This window comes from Salmo trutta, chromosome 3, assembly GCF_901001165.1.
Source record: "Salmo trutta chromosome 3, fSalTru1.1, whole genome shotgun sequence".
Classification (NCBI taxonomy): domain Eukaryota; kingdom Metazoa; phylum Chordata; class Actinopteri; order Salmoniformes; family Salmonidae; genus Salmo; species Salmo trutta.
Window position 1 is genome coordinate 20,961,467 of NC_042959.1, and position 20,678 is coordinate 20,982,144.

Consider the following 20,678-nt stretch of genomic DNA (forward strand, 5'->3'; position numbering starts at 1 on the left):
GCAACAATTTCAAAAGGTTTTACTGAGTTACAGTTCATATAAGGAAATCAGTCAATTGAAATAAATAAATTAGGCGCAGCCATGGGTGGGCCAAGTAGGGTATAGGCCCACCCACTTGGGAGCCAGGCCCAAACAATCAGAATTAGTTTTTCTCCACAAAAGGGCTTTATTACCGACAGAAATACTCAGTTTTATCAGCTGTCCGGTTGGCTGGTCTCAGACGATAGCGCAGGTGAAGAAGCTGGATGTGGAGGTCCTGGGCTGGCGTGGTTACACGTGGTCTGCATACTGCCAAATTCTCTAAAACAACGTTGGAAGCAGCTTATGGTAGAGCAATGAACATTAAATTATCTGGCAATAGCTCTGATGGACATTCGTCCAGTCAGCATGCCAATTGCACGCTCCCTCAAAACTTGAGATATCTGTGGCATTGCACTGTGTGACAAAACTGCACAAGTGGTCTTTTATTGTCCCCAGCACAAGGTGCACCTGTGTAATGATCATGCTGTTTAATCGGCTTCTTGATATACCACACCTGTCAGGTGGATGGGTTATCTTGGCAAAGGAGAAACGCTCACTAAACAGGGATGTAAACAAATGTGTACAACATTTGAGAGAAATAAGCTTTTTGCGTATATAGGAAAATTGCTGGGGTGTTTTATTTCAGCTCATGGGACCAACACTTTACATGTTGCGTTTATATTTTTGTTCAGTATAAATTAGATATTTTATTTCAAATAAATTTGCAAAAATGTCTAAAAACATGCTTTCACTTTGTCCTTATGGGGTACTGTGTGTAGATGGGTGAGAAAAAAATATATTTTGAATTCAGGCTGTAACACAAAACGTGGAACAAATCAAAGGGTATGAATACTTTCTGAAGGCACTAGGTAATAGGGTGCCATTTGGGATGTATCCTGGGCGACAGTCATGCCAATAGAGATTATACAGTCATTATCCTGATCAAAGTTTGATCTGTGGGCCTGGACATTTCAGAAATGTGTGTAACATTGCCAGGGCTAGATTTACAACTGTATGCAACACACCACACACGTTATGTCCTTGTCATAAGAAGCGCAGTAAAAAGGAAAGGAAAACACCAGTGGTTAACGAAAGAAGAGGCAAAGTGCTACAAAACAGGAAAGCAACTATTTTAATTCCCCGCTCCAACTGAAGTTCAACAAGTTTACATCATAACATTCTTCATCGGATTGAGACCGGCTTGGTTGAGTGGAATAGTAGTGCAACAAAAAAGGCACAAAACCACATCTTGGGGGCAAAATTAACCAGAGGTCTTATGTATTGGTACGGAACAGAAAAATGAGCCTGATAGAAACATCATCCTTGGTCAAACACACTGCATTTCACTGGTTTATTAAAAACTCAGGCTGTTCATTTACCTGCTCTGAAATGCAGAGGTCTGGAAATAAGTTTCCTTTCTGTCCAAGCTTTGATCTTAAAATCTTGTTTGAATATGTAAATTATACTTTCTATTATGAGGCCTGGGCAGTGTTCAGAAGGACACACCGTAGCAACTGTTTGCAACGAAAAGAGGTTATTCTTCAGGCAGTACCTCCCCGTTTCACTAAGTTTCAAAACGCCCTAGCTACTGAACATGATCCAGGTAGTAAATGCCTTTAGAGGAAAAGGCTATAGGGACACTCCTGACAGCAAACCGACATCGCATTTTGTTTAGTCTATTGCAGTCCCTATAGCCTCTGTCTTAACAGGGCCATTTGTGATACCAGACCCGAGACAATACCGCTGTCTTCCTTTCCCTGAGAGGGGACTTATTAACATTGTATTTTCTCTAAAACATCAAAATCACATGTTTATGCAACTGCTCCAAATGCTGGTTGGTACGTGTCTTTGTAAAGTTAGTCCTAGTACAATAAAAAGGGACACTAAGAGAAGATTAGTGCAGGGGGCATAATAACATTTAAATTACAGGGAATTCACAAAAATAATAGCATATTTTCTAATTCCACAAATATTTAACAATGGATACTTATGAATAGCAATGCCTCAATTTCTATCTATTAACTTTCAATAAATTCTTTGCACAATTTTAAGTACCTATTTATGCAAAAGCAACAATTAATTCTATACAAGAGAGTAATTAATTAGAAACATAGAAATATAATGCAACACAAAACAGCCTCATTCGTATAAGCCTCTCTGGGAATAAAGAAACTGATGGCCTGTTATTAAGAGGACCCATGATACTTCACTCCATGCAATTTACATCCACACACACCTGGTGCAATACCACTGATTATGTTGACAGGTTTTGGTGGTAAATGATTTCAGTCATTGTTGGTGTCAAAAAAATAGCAACAGACGGTCAACTTTCAAAATTACTGTTGGGTGGGGTGATAATTAGGGTAGGAGTCTGAACAGGGAATTTGCTGGGGGTAACGTCAAGGAAAGATACGTTTTTTCCTTCCATTTCCAATCGGATGCCATAGAAGCTTTGGGGATGGGCAGCCAACGTGTTGTGGGGGGCTTGGGTGGGGGAGGATGGGAAGGAATGGGTAGAGGCAGAAGCAGCTGGGATTGGTTGGATTATACAGACTGGTAGCCGGTGCGACTCTTCCTCCGGCCAATCAGGTAAGAAATAAGCACAAGGACGATTAGGAAGCAGAGGGCCACGCCCACAGCGATGGGCACCAGAAAGCTCAAATCAGAGTCCATGAAGCACTCCACGGCTGCCACAGAGAAGAGACAGAAGAAGGATTAGCGACATTAGCATGCTAGCAATTAGTCAGCAGAAAATACATTTTAGTCAAGAGAGAAGAAACAGGATTTGGTTAAGCTCTTCACAGACAACATAGATGACGAGGCTCGAAAAGCAGCAAGACGTCAGATCAGAACCCAGACATTCATCTACAACATGGGGGCGGTTCTGTCAGAGCATATTCGGTGATGGCAGATCTACAACACCGGGGATTCTGTCAGAACATGGGCAGTGACGGCAGTTAGGAAAATATTTGGCCATCATCAGCCATCTATAGTCAACCATGTTATAAGTGAGGAATAAGAGTCAGCCAATCAATTCTAAATATATCTACAAGAACTGTTACATGCCAAATGTTATCAACGGAGCCAAGCAATTTCTTTAACACAAACATCTTCTCCAACTCATTGTTTCATGAGAAAGAGCTTTCCTTCAGGTGAATTTCACAGTAAGGTTAACTCTGCACAGCACATATCAATTTGTAGTTAAATTAAAATCAACATGTATCCTGATGAGGAAAGATACAACCTCTGCATAGCCAGTGGGGTCATTTAGAAGTGCTCATAGCTAGAGCCCTGGTTTCTCTTTCTCCCAATGAAATATGCGATCAATACAATGAGGACCAGCACAGCCAGAGCAACCCCGACGGCTATAGGAACGATCCAGCTCCCTGTCGTATCGTCTCGGCAATCCTCCGCTGGGTGACAGTAAAGAAAGTGGGCATGAGGGACGTTGCAGGGTGGAAGAAAGGTAAAACATGAAAATGGTGAATGCATGGTCATACTAGGACTCTCCTCAGTCAAGAATAGTTGGAAAACAAAGAGCAATTTACTAAAATGACCAGGGACCAATAACACTTATTTTCATAATTGTAAAATAAATTTAAAAAAAATGTTCCACGCCGTTGTTTTGGGGGACAATTTCCATTCCCATTTATTGCAGCGAAAAGCCTATTGAAAAGGAATTCAAAAATGAACATTTGTTTGGAGTTACACAGAAGAAAATACAATGCATCTTACATTTGGAGGATGGGCCTGTCCTGTAATAGGGAATTCCCTTTTCTTAACATGATGCATTTTGAATTCATAAAATAGGAGACATTTAGACTAGCGGAGAATACATTAAATGTGAAGATATCAAACCTGAATGAATCTCAAATGGACAAGCTTCATCGAGTAAGGCACAAATGTCACAATTACAACATTCATTATCATGTCAAGTGAATGAAAAAAATTGGGTGTAGTAAATGTTAAGATTCCAAAGGGTATTTTAGAATTGATTTTATACAGGGTCTGAGAAGCCAATTTTAGAATCATAGTAACAAACAGGATTTGTAGAAAAGCTGTGAATTTTCCAAGACACATCACACCGGACTGTAAAGCAAGAATCAAAAATATTTGATAAGGAATAAATGAATCATTCACATAATCTGAAGAAAAATTGGTTGAATCAACAGCAATTTAAGGCAGCAATCAAATGTATTCATGTCTCATGCTGACCACCGCACTACAACATAATACCCATTGTATCCCATTCTAACAGTATAAAAATATACACATCCTGTGGACAATGACCTTTACTACCACTCTCTGTCGATAGGTACAACTTACAAGGGGTTAACTGGGCAGGGTTGGAGTTAATTCCATTTAATTTCAGTCAATTCAGGAAGTAAACAAAAATTCACATTCAAATGTTCCTCACTGAAGAGCAGAGGACAATTGGAATTAGAAATCAATTTACTGAAATTGACTTGATTGTAAAATGGAATTGACCCCAGCTCTGTTTACAAGTTCCCCTTACTAACTGGCAGCTTTCCGGAGCAGCACGCATTTTGAACTTACGTCAAACTTACTAAACGATTTAATGCATTTATATGTACAAAATAATCACCATCTGCGAAGAATACATTTGAATGGCAGCAAATAAGTCAACTACAGCTATCCCTTTTTGAAACCTAATGCCAAGATGTCATGACGGAAGAGGGGGTTTGGTTTCATTTCTCTTTTCAGGTTCATCTTTTACATCCTCATGGACTTTTCAGAGTTAATTTAACACTTCAAGGTAGATTTCACACCTCACAAAATGAGCCAGTCAGTCAAAGGGTTAACACATAATTCTGAGACAAACAGACATTAGTGGCAAACATTATGTCAACTAGTGCTGTGTGTGGACATATAGGGACAGATCCCTTGTTTGGTAACGTCAACTTGGAGAAAGCACTATATGCCAATAAAACCACTTTTTTAATGTGGCCACACAGATTTCAGTCATAAAGTCTTCCCTTTCCAGATTCAAACTATTGTGACTAGTGGATTATCAGTAAGGGGAGAGAGGAGAGTGAAGCAGCAGACCTTTATCCTGGTTAGTTAGTAAGGAGTTCCTGAGACAAATCAACAAAGCTACTCAATGTCGTCTCATTGAGCTGCAAGGCAAATTCTAAAATGTTCAAGTTGTCAAAATGTTGCGCTGCTACAATGAATTGTGAGGATGAATGAAACCACAAAAGAAAGGTTGAACTAAAATATACACAGACATTAAATAACAACATATGAAACAAAAAAAGGTGAGGGAGAGGGAGCATGATTCACCGTGACAAGGGCACGGCACCCAATTGTCAACTCCTAGTGAAAATGTGCAAACAGTAGCACAAGTACTCTGACTGGAGTTTCTATAAAATGTGCTACTTGATCAAAAGAGAGCCTACACTGAACAAGAATCATCTGGAAAGTGATGCAAGGAAATGGAGTGTCATAAGAAACAATCACTTTCAGAGATTCTGCAATAAATAAGGCCTTCTATACTGTACTGGTAAACACAGAGGCAGAGAATCCTGCACCACTCCTTTCCAAAAAAAAAGGGGAGAAGGGGGGAAAAAAAATACAAAGCAAATCAAACAAAAAGGGAAATTACACAAAGAACACGGGTGGTCCAACCTGGTCCTGGAGAGCGTTTTGAGTATTCAGATTTACCTGAACAAAGCTACTCAAATCTAAATTTAAGCGAAGCTAGCCTAATCAAGTCTAAAAGCAGCTTTTAAGAGTGGCTGACTATTCCAGTTTTGTGAGTCAGTCATTAATGGAAAGATTACACAGCCAATCCAGGATCAGGCTTTGGGACCCCCCTGACACATAAGGATCAAACTGTGTTCTGGATTCATGATCACAGATTGCTTTTTAGAGGGTTTGATATCCCACATAGGTCTTCCTTCGACCAATCACGTAAGCAATCACTACAATGAGAATCAAGCAGGCCAGGGCTGCACCAACAATGACTGGGATTAAGATGCTGGTGTCATCCAGTGAACATTCATGGGCTGCAGATGAGAGAGAGAATCAATGAGCACGACTCGGAACATCATCTTCTCATGCTCATTTGGTTGTTAATCAGTTTAAGCAGGGGCAGAAACATGGCATAGTATAAAATACATATGAACATTTTAGTCATTTAGCAGACGCTCTAATCCAGAGCAATTTAAAGGAGCAATTAGGGTTAAGTGTCTTACTCAAGGGCACAGATTTTGTTTACCTAGTTGGCTCGGGGATTCGAACCAGGAGCCTTTCGGTTACCGGCACAAAGCTATTAACCACTAGGCTACCCGCTGCTCTAAATACTTAGCCGTTTCTCACTGAAGTGGACAGTTGACCTATTCTACTGATACCAATAGTGGTTATTATGGCCTATGTCTCAGTTTCAAGCATATTTGCTGCATTTGGCTCTAGTAACCCTAGTAAGCTGTAGCATATGGCTAACACAACGGTATTGATAACAATTCACCATCTCAGAGTCACCTACCTGTAGCAAATTCCCCTTTTTCAACCCCAAAGGGCTGGACGCGAAGCTTGAACGTGTAGAGAGTGAGCGTGTCGGTGACAGTTAATGTCTGCTCCTTGTTGCACATGTAGGAGCTGCCTACCGCCGCCGCCCAAATGGACATGTTGGTATTGACTGCAACGACAGCCGCCCCTGGACGTAACACACAGAGTGAGCAAAGAGAGTAGAGGTTTTAATATGCATTGTATATACTGTGTATGTATGTAATGTATAGTGTTTATTCTTATAAAGTCGCACTGTGTCCAAGACAACTTTCCCCTGGGGGACAATAAAGTTGATCCTATACTAATGCCCAAATAGGGACTTGGTTTTCTACACTAGTGCTTTCTGAAAGGGTTTGTAGTGCTAGGTTGCATACCAGTGGCTGGTTTCACTGTGACGTTCAGAGCGTGCAGGTGGAACTTCTTGCTGTCCTGTAACGAGCAAGGAAACACCTTGAACAGGAGACAGACCTTACGCTGCATCCTACTGCCTTAGTCCAGCTGTCTACAAGCTAAATGCAGACAACCAGGATAATAACGGCCATGGTTTCAGATATTTGGCCTCGTCGACTTACGTTGCTGAAAGTGAACATGATTTTGATTGTGTCCGATGTCAGTGTGAGGTTGCTGCTGTTGACCCCACAGGCCCCGCTCACATTAGTCGCACTGGGCACCAGGTTGATGGTCTCCACTTTCTAATAAAGGGGAAAGGGAGAAGGGGATACCTAGTCAGTTGTACAACACATTCGACTGAAAACACAGGTTGATAAACAACAAGAACATTGACATACTAGTAACAACCTATTTTCATAGACAAGTTCTCTGTGACAAACATGTCTGAACCCTTTCCACTGAACAGGCAATTGCATGATAAAGTAAGAAAACATCAAAAGGGCCCATTTTAAAATGGCTATACTATGTGTATACATACGTCTCCTTGCTTGAAGCCGATCCGCAGGCCGAAGGTGGCCATTAAGCAGGCTGTACTGTTGAAGTCGGGTGCAATGCTGTAATTTCCAGTGGTGGGTGTGGGCAGTGTAGGGGTTGAAGTGGGGGCAGCTGTGGTGGTAACGGTCGTGGTGGGCGCCACAGTGGTGGAGGTTAGGTCAGCAGCGCATACAGTGTCTGTGTAGGAAGAAGAGAGAAAGACTGAGAACCAACAGGGTTGGGATCAATTCCATTTCAATTCAGTAAGTAAACTGAACTTTAGTTCACTTCTTGAATTTATTGTATTGAAATGGAATTGACTTCAACCCTGGAGAACAGACACAGTAATAGTGTTTGACATTATGCACAATAAATCAGATAATTTTGTCACAGTTGATCCTACAATGGCCTGATGCTTGCTCAACCTACCGGTGTCACTTTTGCTGCCGTTTGTCACAAACGCCTGTAAAGTAACATCATACAGTGTCTGAGTGACAGACTCTACTCTCTGGACATTTTCGCTCTTGCAGGAGTAGTAGGTATCCACACCCACGTTGGTGATCCTTGGCTTTGTTGTCACAGACTTGGTTTCTAAACCAAAGAGAGATTCAGTCAAATATCAGTAAACGTCATATCAACTACAGTACCGAATTGGTATATCATGAATGAACAGTATCATGACAAGGCTGTGTAGTCACTAGTTACCGTTTGATGTAGAGTTGGTGAAGACGCTTGAGTCATTGAGGTTGTAAGTGAAGACAATGGAATCTACTTGGTACGTTTTGTTGTCCTTAGTGAATTCAACCACCCAGCTGTGCCAGTCCCCAAAACCGAGTTTCAATGTTGATGTTGTGTTTTTGCAGGTGCTCCCTTCTGTTGTCACATTTTCAGGCAGTACAAAAAGAACCGTTTCGCTCTGAAAGGGGACGAAAATATTGGACAGTCATTAAGAAAGTGACAAGAGGGGAATCCCATTCCTTTAAGTACTTTCTCAGAAACAGGGCTATTTCAGATGCTTAGGTCATGAGAAAATAGTACTGTTGACATAACAGTGTGTCCGTTCTTATGATGGATTAGGAGGGGGAAAAAAAAGGAACAAAATATATTTTATATCCTGGGAAATATTTAGGCCTATAAATCATCCGACTGAGATGGGAGTTAAAGAGAACAAAAAAAATAAGAACGTTTTTTTTAATATAAAGGGCTATAACTTTGATGAACCGTGGTGAAATAGACAAGTCATGACAATAACAGGAATCACCCAAAATAATGGCACCCGAGCACTTTTTTCAAGTAACTCACAATTTCCCACCAAAATGTTGAAATTGACCAAACTATTTGGACTCCACAATTCTTTTTCACTGTTATTACAGAACCTTTATTTTTTATTCAGAACTTAATATATCCATTTAAAATAAACAAATGGCATTGACATAATGATCCACACCCTAGACTTAATATTTGGTAGCACAGGATTTGGTCAAAATAACCGCAATCAAGCACTTCCTATAGCCATCGATAAGCTTCCTGACCCTTTGTACTAGAAGTTTGGCCCAGTCCTCTTGTGTAAACGGTTCCAGTTCTCCCAGATTTGAAGGGTGCCTTCTACCAACTGCTGCTTTCAGATATCTCCACAAGTTTTCAATGGGATTTATCTGGACACATTGCTGGCCACTTCAGAACAGTCCAGCGTTTTGTCTTGAACCATTGCGCTCCAAAATGCCTTGGTATTGTCCTGATTTCATTATGCCATGCACACGTTCAAGACACCCAGTGCCAGAGGCAGCAAAGCAACCACAAAATATCACTGAACCTCCATGTTTGACTGTAGGGAAGGTGTTCTTTTCTTTGAAGGCTTAATTTTGTTTTCTGTGAACAGAGATGGTGTGTTTTACCAAAAAGCTCTAAGCTGGTCTCATCTCACTCTCCCAGATGGATTTTGGCATGTTCAGGTGTGTTTTGGCAAATTGCAGTCAGGCAGTAGCTTGCATAAGTATTCACCCCCCTTGGCATTTTTCCTATTTTGCTGCCTTACAACCTGGAATTAAAATAGATTTGAGGGTTGTATCATTGGATTTACACAACATGCCAACCACTTTGATGATGCTAATTATTTTTTGAGAAACAAGAAATAAGAAACAGAATAGTTATGCACATTCAGTTCACCCCCCCGGTATTTCAGCCTATTCCTCCTGACAGAGCTGGTGTAACTGTGTCAGGTTTGTAGGCCTCCTTGCTCACACACGCTTTTTCAGTTCTGCCCACAAATTCTCTATAGAATTGTCAGGGCTTTGTGATGGTCACCCCAATACCTTAACTTTGTTGTAGCCTATCAGAAGCTTCTAGTGCCATGACATCATTTTCTGGAATTTTCCAAGCTGTTTAAAGGCACAGCCAACTTAGTGTATGTAAACTTCTGACCCACTGGAATTGTGATACAATGTCTGTAAACAATTGTTGGAAAAATTACTTATGTCATGCACAAAGTAGATGTCCTAACCAACTTGCCAAAACTATAGTTTGTTAACAAGAAATTTGTGGAGTGGTTGAAAAACAAATTTTAATGACTCCAACCTAAGTGAATGTAAACTTCCGACTTCAACTCTGTGTGTGTGTGTGTGTGTGTATATATACACACACACACACACACACACACATATATATCATGTGACACTTAGATTGCACACAGGTGGACTTTATTTAACTAATTGTGTGACTTCTGATGGTAATTGGTTGCACCAGATCTTATTTTAGAGGCTTCATAGCAAAGGGGGTGAATACATGTGCAAGCAGCAGTTTTCCGTTTTTTTTTAAAAGAGAAACAAGTTATTTTTTTCATTTCACTTCACCAATAGGGACTATTTTGTTTATGTCCATTACATGAAACCCAAATAAAAATCCATTTAAATTACAGGTTGTAATGCAACAAAATAGGAAAAACGCCAAGGGGGATGAATACTTTATTTGGCACTGTATGTCTTTCTCTCAGCAGTGGGGTCCTCTTGGGTCTACTACCACCATATAACCCCCTTAGCGGCCAAATCCAGGGAGGTTGGCTGCAGTGGCATGGGCCTTAAACTTCTTGTTAAGATTACATACGGCGGAAACATGATCAAGGTCTCTGGAGATTGTAGCCAAGCATGGACAATCTTGTATCTGACCTTAAACAGAAAATTCTTTCTTTTCTCCATGCTCATTGCGGTACACACAGTGACACGAAATAGGAGAATGAGTCCTTTTCTCTATTCAAACTGGTTGAATGAGTGATTTTTATATAGCAGACACCTGCAACTCACCACAGGCAAGTTCAATTCCAAAGTAAAAAGAATCAACACCTGCTTGAAATTAATTTGTAACTACTTCTAGAAGGTGCCAATAATATTGTCCGGGCCATTTTAGGATTTCTTTGTGGAATAAGATAACATTTAGTAAATTATTCAGATTTTTTGGTTTTCTTCAACTGCAAACCAAATACATGTATATGTGGATACCAAAATATTTATTAATTTCAAGACTTTTCTGGAAGAAACAGTTCATTATTTGAAAAAAGTGCAAGGGTGCCAATATTTTGGTCCATAACAAATTTAGTCAACGGGAAAAAAACTAAACAGAAAATGGCTGAACAGAAGACATTTCCCTGCAGTTGGGCTACTCCCTATACCCAGAGTCGATATTCATGTAGTCCGTTTATTTGTGTGGCTGTTCTTGGCTAGCTTAATGTTCTGTTCGGTAGCCAACTAGCACTCACGTGGCTGCAAGTAATGCTTAAGTTGTTACAAGTGTATTGATATAAGTAGGACAAGTGATGACTGAGAAAAAAAAAAAACATATCGGAGTCGTCTTTCGATGGCTATGCATATTCCTGGCATGAGGCTAGTAACATAGCATCCCTCTCCATTGAATACAGGCAGTTGACGTCAACAACCCTCATCAAAATGTATATTCAATCAAATAAACCTCACTTAGCAAATAAGCCATAATTGTTTTGGGACCAAATTTGACACTTTTTGACCTCCATAAAACGACTCCTGGGCGAATCAACGGAAAAAACGGCACCTGCTGGAGGGAGACATTTTGAGTCAAGTTCGCCCGCTCCTCCTCTCTGCTAATACCGAATGAGAGTGTTGTCCTCTCTGTGACTGAATTAAAAACATCATTTCTCACAGTACGAAGCTTGACAACACTTTAATAAAGTAGTGCGATACCTGGAATGTTTTAAGAGTTCTCTAAAGGCTTAGATGTACTAGCCTGCAAATTAAAAACATTTCAATAGGAGTAAATATACAGATTACGCACCTTATTTACACCAACTTCATAGGTGACTGAGAAGTTGACCATCAAATTGGCGTAGAGGCATAATTTATTCTCTGTGCTGTTGACTGACACCTCAGTCGTATGTGACAGGTGGAGTTCTGCAATAGAAATAAACAGTCTTGCATTTCATAATAAGAAACAAAAAAAACATGAGACTTGTAAACAAACCCCTTTTCAATAAATTCAAGGTAAACACACATCTTACCAGCATAGGAAGGCTTATCTAACATGTGTTTTGGGTATTTTCTACTTCCCTTATATAAGTAGCCTAATGGCCTCAAATCACTGTAAAAGTCAGAGTGGGGAACACGTCAAAAAAATAACGATTTCCTAACAATCATTTTTAATTTTTAAACGGTTGATTAAACCGTTCATCAGCGGATTACTCTCACATGGGACTAACTGGTAGGTCATGGTTAGGCTTGACCTGGAGTGACAGGGACCACGTCACCCCGAGTGAGGCCCTAGCTTGCAACACAGGACTCTGGGGCCATTTCTCAGGCCAAATGAAAACATTCTACTGGAAATATACATTTTATGCATATGGGGGGGGGCGGGCGATCAGAGATTTACTACTGAAAACAAAACTAGAACTAGGATTCTGACTGTATTGAATATTAAAAGTGAATCCTGGCAAGACATCCATGGGCTCAATGTGCACATTCCGTCTATCAATCATAACAAGGGGATTGGTTTATAGACAGCAGCAATCACTTATCTAACTGGGAGGGTTTAAGACACGGTTCCCCAACTGGTTTTATTTAACCCTCCAAGATTTGAGCAAAAAAAAAAAAATTGTTTCATTTTTTAAATTTTTTTTATTGTTGGACATGAGACTAAAAACACCAGAAAATCCACTCCAAGTGATTTTAATTTTGGAAATCTGTTCAAGTATAACAGAGAGTCATGATCATAATACAAATAATAATTAATTGGATTTATATAGCGCTTTTCCACCAACTGGGGTACTCAGAGCTTTACATAGTAGGGGGAAACTCACCTTCTCCCCTATCAATGTGTAGCACCCACCTCAGTGACGCACAGCGACCATTTTTGTACCAGAACGCTCACCACACATCAGCTATCAAATCAAATTGTATTTGTCACATGCGCCGAATACAACAGGTGCAGACCTTAAAGTGAAATGCTTACTTACAAGCCGTTAACCAACAATGTAGTTAAGAAAAATAAGTGTCAAGTATTTACTAAAATAAAATGCAGGTAAAAAATATACAAAATTTAAAAAATTTAAAATTAAAGAGCAACAATTAAGTAATGAGGCTATATACAGGGTGGTAACGGTACAGAGTCAATGTGCGGGGGCACAGTATAGTTGAGGTATTATGTACATGTACGTAAAGTGACTATGCATAGATAATAAAACAGATAGTAGCAGCAGCGTAAAAATGGGGGTGAGGGTCAATGCAAATAGTCCGAGTAGCCATTTGAATTGCTGTTCAGGTGTTGTCTTGGGGGTAGAAGCTGTTAAGAAGCCTTTGGGACCTAGACATGGCGCTCCGGTACCGCTTGCCGCACGGTAGCAGAGAACAGTCTATGACTTGGGTGGTTGGAGTCTGACACTTTTTAGGGCCTTTCTCTGACACCGCCTGGTATAGAGGTCTTGGATGGCAGCTTGGCCACAGTAATGTACTGGGCCGTACGCAATATCCTCTGTAGTGCCTTGCGGTCGGAGGTCGAGCAGTTGCCATACCAGGCAGTGATGCAACCAGTCAGGATGCTCTCGATGGTGCAGCTGTGGAACTTTTTGAGGATGTGAGGACCCATGCCCAATATTTTCAGTCTCCTGAAGGGGAATAGGTGTTGACATGCCCTCTTCACAACGGTCTAGGTGTGTTTGGACCATGATATTTAGTTGGTGGTGTGGACACCAATGAACTTGAAGCTCTCAACCTGCTCCAAAAACAACCCCTTCAATGAGAATGTGGGCATCCTGTAGTCCACGATCATCTCCCTTGTCTTGATCACATTGAGGGAGAGGTTGTTATCCTAGGCACCACACTGCCAGGTCTTTGACCTCCTCCCTATAGGCTATGTCATCACTGTTAGTGATCAGGCCCACTACTGTTGTGTCATCAGCAAACTTAATGATGGTGTTGGAGTCGTGCCTGGCCATGCAGTCATGAGTGAACAAGGAGTACAGGAGTGGACTGAGCACGCACCCCTGAGGGGCCCCTGTGTTGAGAATCAGTGTGGCAGGTGTTGTTACCTACCCTTACCACCTGGGGGCAGCCTGTCAGGAAATCCAGGATCCAGTTGCAGAGGGAGGTGTTTAGTCCCAGGGTCCTTAGCTTAGTGATGAGCTTTGAGGGCACTATGGTGTTGAATGCTGAGATGTAGTCAATGAATAGAATTCTCACGTAGGTGTTCCTTTGGTTCAGGTGGGAAAGGGCAGTGTGGAGTGCAAGAGATTGCGTCATCTGTGGATCTGTTGGGGCGGTATGCAAATTGGAGTGGGTCTAGGGTTTCTGGGATGATGGTGTTGATGTGAGCCATGACCAGCCTTTCAAAGCACTTCATGGCTGCAGACGTGAGTCATTTAGGCAGGTTACCTTGGTGTTCTTGGGACACCGAGACTATGGTGGTCTGCAGGGGCGGACTGAAACAGTAATTCAGGCCAGGAATTTGACTCCATCCCAGGCCACCCTGTTCAAATTTTGTAGGCTAACCCTATTTGTTAATGTAACGGGTACCAAACTAGTTATACATTTGGCCACTATGTTCATTGGGGAAGAAAGTTATCCACATTACAAAATACAAACATTTGGGACTGACCAACAAGTAGCCTATCGGAACACTGAGTTTAAGGTATGCTATGGTTATGGGTCCACCACCAAACTCACTAGGAATGCACCAATCATAGCACATACAAATGTACAAGGCTAGACACACGAAACAATTAGCCTACACTCTGTATATCTCATTCTCTTTTTAAAGAGTTAGCTCAAATGTTCAAATGATTCTCTATATTCAAGCATATCAAAAAACTTCACACACATTCACTGAACATACTTACTTTGTAACTTAAGTATAATACAAGTCAAAAAAGCACTCTTCAAAAAAAATAAAAAAATAAGTAGATTACAATGTTCACTCACTGGTGTCCATAAAGCAAACAGCACAAAAATAAAACATCTATACACCGAGTCAATTTTTACATGTGGAACAACTTCTGCTCACCAACTCCACACTTTCATCAGGATCCTCAAAGCCTTCCCATGATTCATCACTGGCGGCGGCAGCCCTGGTGTTGTACTTGTCCAATGCTGACTGTTTCAGTCTTTCCCACTGTTGTGCAAGGCTGACCAGTTCAGCCTGCAATGCCTCAACAGTGGCATGTTCATCAAATTCCAGTAAGCATTTGCTGAGCTCCTTCATGGCTGTCTTTGGAAGGCCCTTTTCTCTGATCTCAGGAAAATGCTTCGGATTCATGCAGGAGACATCTGCACACAGCACTGCGTTTGCTGCATAACGGCGGTGAATACTTTCAACAAGTTTTCAAAGTGTCCAGTACCATATTGTGGCTCTTGATTTTGTAATCCATGTTAGCATTAGCAATGGGCTCATCTTTTGCCAACTGACCTGGTTCTCTTCATTTTTTTTGTTCTCTTCTCTGGGAGAGCAGTCTGAGCTTCAGCATCACAGTCCTGCTGCTCTTCCAGAATGCCATTGGCCCACTCAAAGTTGTCTGCTACCCTCTTCACACCCACAAAGTCTCGGGCACACTTTCTCAGGTTACCCCCCGTTCCCGTCACCAAGTGCTGTGACGATATCCATGCTACTTGTTTGCAAGTATTTAGAGAGATGGGACGTCTGCTCAAAAATCCTGAGAAAAACCTCAGCTGCAAGTATGGTTTCATACTTTAGGAGAGCATCCTTGTACCCTTGGGCCTTGCATTGGATGGCAGGATTTATGGTCGCATCCTTTCCAATTCTTTCCATCGTGATGACCACATCAGTGTGAAGTGCATGGTCAGGCTTTCCTCAAGGCCTCGACTTTGGCCCACAAGTGTGTTTCACCAATTACATCAAGCCGTCTGTCTCCTGTCCACACTGGTTTCCTCCCATAGCTTTATGCGCTTGTAGGAATCTTGAACGAACACGGCAATGTCATTCAGTAGTGAGAAAAGGGATTCACTTGCCACAACAACCCCAGTGGTGTCAGTCAGCACAAGGTTGAGGACACTATACGTGTACTTGGTTAGGAGACTCTCCTGTTAACAATGCAGAGAAGACCCTGTATTGTCCCTGCATATTAGCTGCTCCGTCTGTTGCATTACCAACACACTGCTTGATATCTTTGTCCATCTTCTCAAGGGTCTTTTTCACAAGGTTCACAAAGTACTGTCCAGTCAATGGCTCACAGTCAATGACCACAATGAGTCTCTCGTGGACAACATCAGTGACATATCGTAGAACTACTGCACACAGGTCTTTGGATGTTAAATCCTGTGTTGTGTCCATTTGTATTGAGAACATCCCTGCCTTTCTCACTTCAACAGCAATTGTCTACTGAATCAACATTCTGATGATGTCAATTACTTTATTTGCTGTTGTTTTGGACATCATAGTTACCAAGGACCCTCTTCCTTTACTTCCCATCTGCTTCTTGCTCTTCTCAATGCAATCACTAACATGCTCTTGTAGGCAGAGATCATATTCGCTTAGCAACAATATAAACTCAAGAAACTTGCCAAGATGGACAGCCATGTTTTCCAAGCTTTATGCAGCTTCGTGTCTGTGTTCTCTGTCACTAAGCCCACATTTAACAATAACTTTAACTAGCTCAATCACATGTTCCATGACCTGCCTCCTCTTTCTGACCTGGTCTAGTTGAACTGACATTTGCTTATCACTCAGAAGGGTACAGATGTCTGCTTTGCTGGCTCTGAGGAAAAAGGCTTCTGCACTTTCTCTATGGGTCTTGCTTCTCTCATGTTCCTGTACTCTCTGATGGGCATGTTTCCAGGCCTGCATGCCTCCTTTGACAAATGCACTATCACTGGCTGATGGTTTTGCGAATGAAAGACATACTGAGCAGAACAAGGAGTGAGTTACTTCATTGTATGTCAGCCATTTTTGTTTGGCCATCTTTGGAGTGGACTACATTGGGAATATACTATTATCATACACTAATGATAGTATCAGTAGGCTACATCAATACAGCTCTGGAAAAAATTAAGAGTGGTCTCTTAATTTTTCCCAGAGCTGTATATTATTGTAGTAACTTGTAATGCTGGTACTAATGGCGCTAATGATCTTTGTCATTGCCTGTGCTGTGTCACACAGGCTACTGTGTTACGTTCATGGATGCATTATGGTTATGTTACTGTTACCCGTTTCGCTGTACAGTGTATGTGCATTTTCCCTAGCTTATGTGGCATGAGTCATGACCGAATGCTGGCAAGTCCATAGTCTAGGTCAGGGACAGGTTGAAAATGTCAGTGAAAACACTTGCCAGTACACGTCCTGGTAATCCGTCTGGCCCTGCGGCCTTGTGAATGTTGACCTGTTTAAAAAGGTCTTACGGAGAGAGTGATCACAGTTGTCCGGAACAGCTGGTGCTCTCATGCATGCTTTCAGTGTTGTTTGCCTCGATGCGCGCATAAAAGTAATTCAGCTCATCTGGTAGGCTCGTGTCACTAGGCAGCTCGCGGCTGTGCTTCCCTTTGTAGTGCGTAATAGTTTGCAAGCCCTGACACATCCGACGAGCGTCAGAGCCGGTGTTGTAGGATTCGATCTTAGTCCTGTATTGAAGCTTTGCCTGTTTGATGGTTCGTTGGAGGGAAAAAGCGGGATTTCTTATCAGCTTCCGGCTCCATGAAAGCGGCAAATCAGTGCGGATGTTGCCTGTAATCTATAGTTTCTGGTATGTACGTACGGTCACTCTGGGGACGACGTCGTTGATGCACTTATTGATGAAGCCAGTGACTGATTTGGTGTACTCCTCAATGGCATCTGATGCATCCTGGAAAAACAGTCCTGTATCTTAGCATCTGCGTCATCCAATCTACTACTGTATTGAGCAAGTCACTGGTACTTCCTACTTTAGTTTTTGCTTGTAAGTTTGAATCAGGAGGATAAAGTTATAGTCAGATTTGCCATATGGTGGGCGAGGGAGAGCTTCGTAAGAGTCTCTGTGTGTGGACTAAAGGTGGTCTAGAGTAGTTTTTCCCTCTGGTTGCAAATGTAACATGCTGGTAGAATTAGGTAAAACGCATGTAATTTTCCCTGCATTAAAGTCCCCAGCCACTAAGAGCGTCCCCTCTGGATTAGCATTTTCCTGTTTGCTTATGGCCTTATACAGCTCGTTGAGTGCGGTCTTAGTGCAAGCATCGGTTTGTGGTGGTAAATAAGACAGCTACAAAAAATATAGATAAACTCTTGGTAAATTGTGTGGTCTACAGTTTATAACGAGATACTCTACCTCAGGCGAGAAAAACCTTGATACTTTCTTAATATTAGATATCATGCACCAGCTGTTATTGACAAATAGACACAGACCGACAACCTCGTCTTACCGGCGGCAGCTGTTCCATCTTGCCGATACATGGAAAACCCAGCCAGCTGTAAGTTATCCATGTCGTCGTTCAGCTACAACTTGGTGAAACACAATATATTACAGTTTAATGTCTCGTTGGTAGGACAGTCTTGATCGGAGCTCATCCAGTTTGTTATCCAATGATTTCAAGTTGGCTAATAGGACTGATGGTAGAGGCGGTTTACCCACTCGCCGTCGAATCCTTACAAGGCACCCTGACCTACGTTTCCGATATCTTGGCTCTTCTTCATGCAAATGGGGATTTGGGCCTTGTCCAGTGTCTTTAGTAAATCTTTCGCAGCTGACTCTTTAAGAAAAAGTACTCATCCAGTACGAGGTGAGTAATCGCTGTCCTGATATCCTGAAGCTCTTTTCGGTCACAAGAGACGGTGGCAGAAACATTATGTACAATATAAGTTACAAATAACGCACAAAAAAAACCCACAATAGCACAATTGGTTAGGAACCCGTAAAACAGCAGCCCTCTACTCCTGCGCCAGGTGGGGACATGAGGAGTGATATGCCAATTAGGAATGAGGGGGATGAATAGGTGGCCATGATGGAATGTGGCCAGGTTGGGACTTTATCCATGAGGGGGTGAACACCCCTACTCTTACAATAAGTTTCATGGGATTTTGATTGACCACAGTCAGGACACCCATTTTAACATCCCATCTGAAAGACAGCACCCTAAGCAGGGCAATGTCCCCAAATTTAATCAAGGTTTGAAATGATTATATTTTTCTCAAATATGATCTGTTTAGACTACAAGTTGACTGGAAGAAAGCTAAACGTATTTATTTGTATGTTCCTCCCCCCGGACGGCTGGATCTAGTTGATCCCTGGTTTAAGATTTCACAGCAGTCAGCCACCGTTTCACAACTAAACAACACTGTTGGCAAAGGGCAATCAAGAGATGCTTGGTCATGAGTTGCTACAGATTGTACGCGAGCTAATGTTAAAAACCAACGACTGTTGGTGTCCATTACTTGGCGTTACAGGAAAGCAGGTTAGTTTGTATGGGGCTCTCTTGTAATGGACACCAATCTTTGGTATATCACTTCATCTTGGGTAAAATCTGTAGCTCGGTCATGAGACAACTTCCTGATCAACAAACTTGCTAGGTAACGTTAGCTAGCTAAATAAGATACAACCTTTGAGGTGTGAATCCTTAATTTCCTTTAAACTAAGATTTTGGATTTAACTGGATTTACAACAGTAACTGGTTGCCGTTGATAGCTACGAAAATGTCATGCAACAAAGTGTGACTAACGACGTTAGCAGATTAGTAGCTAGGTAGGTGTTCTGAGCCAAGTCATCTTGTCACATGTTGTTCCAAATAAATTGGGTGAATGAAACTGGTGGATTGTTGACAGGTTGAGGTTTGACAGACACAATAATGACGATATAAAGTCAAATACAATGTCTAAACATGACTTGGGGTTATAGCAAGAGAGGAAAAACTCGTTATTTTCTCTGTCCATCCGGGAAGAATTCCTATCTGTAACTGCTAAATAACACAGCAGGCGCGTTACCTAGCTAAATAAGCATGACATGTCAACAGTTCCATAAACTTCAAGTCTGAGATTATGGATATACGTTTATTTTTGGAACCAACGTTAAACTAAGTTATAGTTAACGTTTGTTTGCTAGCTACTGGCGTAGAAAATAAATAGCTATCAAGCTAACAGTCTGGTAGAGGATAGGCCTGAAGTGACGGAGCACCGAAAGTTTCCTATTTTGTGACCCACAATATTAGCCAACGGTGACACAAAGCAATATTACTTTAAATTGTCTAAACATACCATTTCCAAGAGCCAGGAACAAAACCACAAACGCGCACCAAAACATTATAACTCGGTAGCCAAAACACTTCACCCGGAAACAGCAGCGTTCGACTTCGGCTACCTTCCAAATGTGCAGCTCGAGCGCATTTACCGCAAAAGCGCCAGGAAATTAAAGTCATATGACTTGCGGGCAGAGCTTCCTATAATAAGCACGTGTCAGAACTCCACAATAAATGTGCTTTGTATAAACGTAGTTGCTACTTCTCCCCCTGAATAAGTGACAAAATATGGATTTTGTAGAATCATGTTCCTGTTTATTTTGTGACACACATCACCCAAACAACCAATCAAAAGATACTATTTCCTCCCTCTTTTTGAGGGAACTCATTTTACTATTTACATTGTATGACAATATGGACAAAGATGGTTTAGAAACTCTGATATGGATAACTTATTGTAATAAAAAGGTGCAGCTGATATGTTGGTAACCCAATATTATATACTACATGCCAATACTATCTTACTATTGGGGGGGTGAGATG

The 20,678-nt window shown here is 41.5% G+C and overlaps 1 protein-coding gene across 3 annotated transcripts; it reads right to left on the reverse strand.

The window, feature by feature from the left end:
- Nucleotides 1–1,130: 1,130 nt before the first annotated feature.
- LOC115170070 (lysosome-associated membrane glycoprotein 2) lies at nt 1,131–20,565 on the reverse strand. 3 transcript variants are annotated; one of them, XM_029726332.1, is made up of 9 exons: nt 20,155–20,565; nt 11,773–11,888; nt 8,182–8,392; nt 7,906–8,067; nt 7,481–7,674; nt 7,125–7,244; nt 6,927–6,981; nt 6,530–6,700; nt 1,131–2,708 (listed from the first exon to the last, which is right to left on the reverse strand). In XM_029726332.1, the coding sequence occupies exons 1-9, from the start codon at nt 20,198–20,200 to the stop codon at nt 2,566–2,568; spliced, it is 1,218 nt and encodes a 405-aa protein (XP_029582192.1). In that variant the 5' UTR covers nt 20,201–20,565; the 3' UTR covers nt 1,131–2,565. The 3 variants fall into 3 exon arrangements, with proteins under 3 accessions (XP_029582192.1, XP_029582183.1, XP_029582203.1); XM_029726323.1 differs by lacking the exon at nt 1,131–2,708 and adding an exon at nt 2,806–3,434; XM_029726343.1 differs by lacking the exon at nt 1,131–2,708 and adding an exon at nt 3,642–6,050.
- Nucleotides 20,566–20,678: the final 113 nt, after the last annotated feature.

Coding starts and splice junctions, on each gene's coding strand:
- LOC115170070 (XM_029726323.1), bottom strand. CDS start 20,200: ATGTTTTGGTGCGCGTTTGTGGTTTTGTTCCTGGCTCTTGGAAATG. Junction 7,675..7,905: donor CGGCAGCAAAAGTGACACCG/GTAGGTTGAGCA, acceptor CTTCCTACACAG/ACACTGTATGCGCTGCTGAC. Junction 6,701..6,926: donor CACAGTGAAACCAGCCACTG/GTATGCAACCTA, acceptor TGTTACGTCCAG/GGGCGGCTGTCGTTGCAGTC.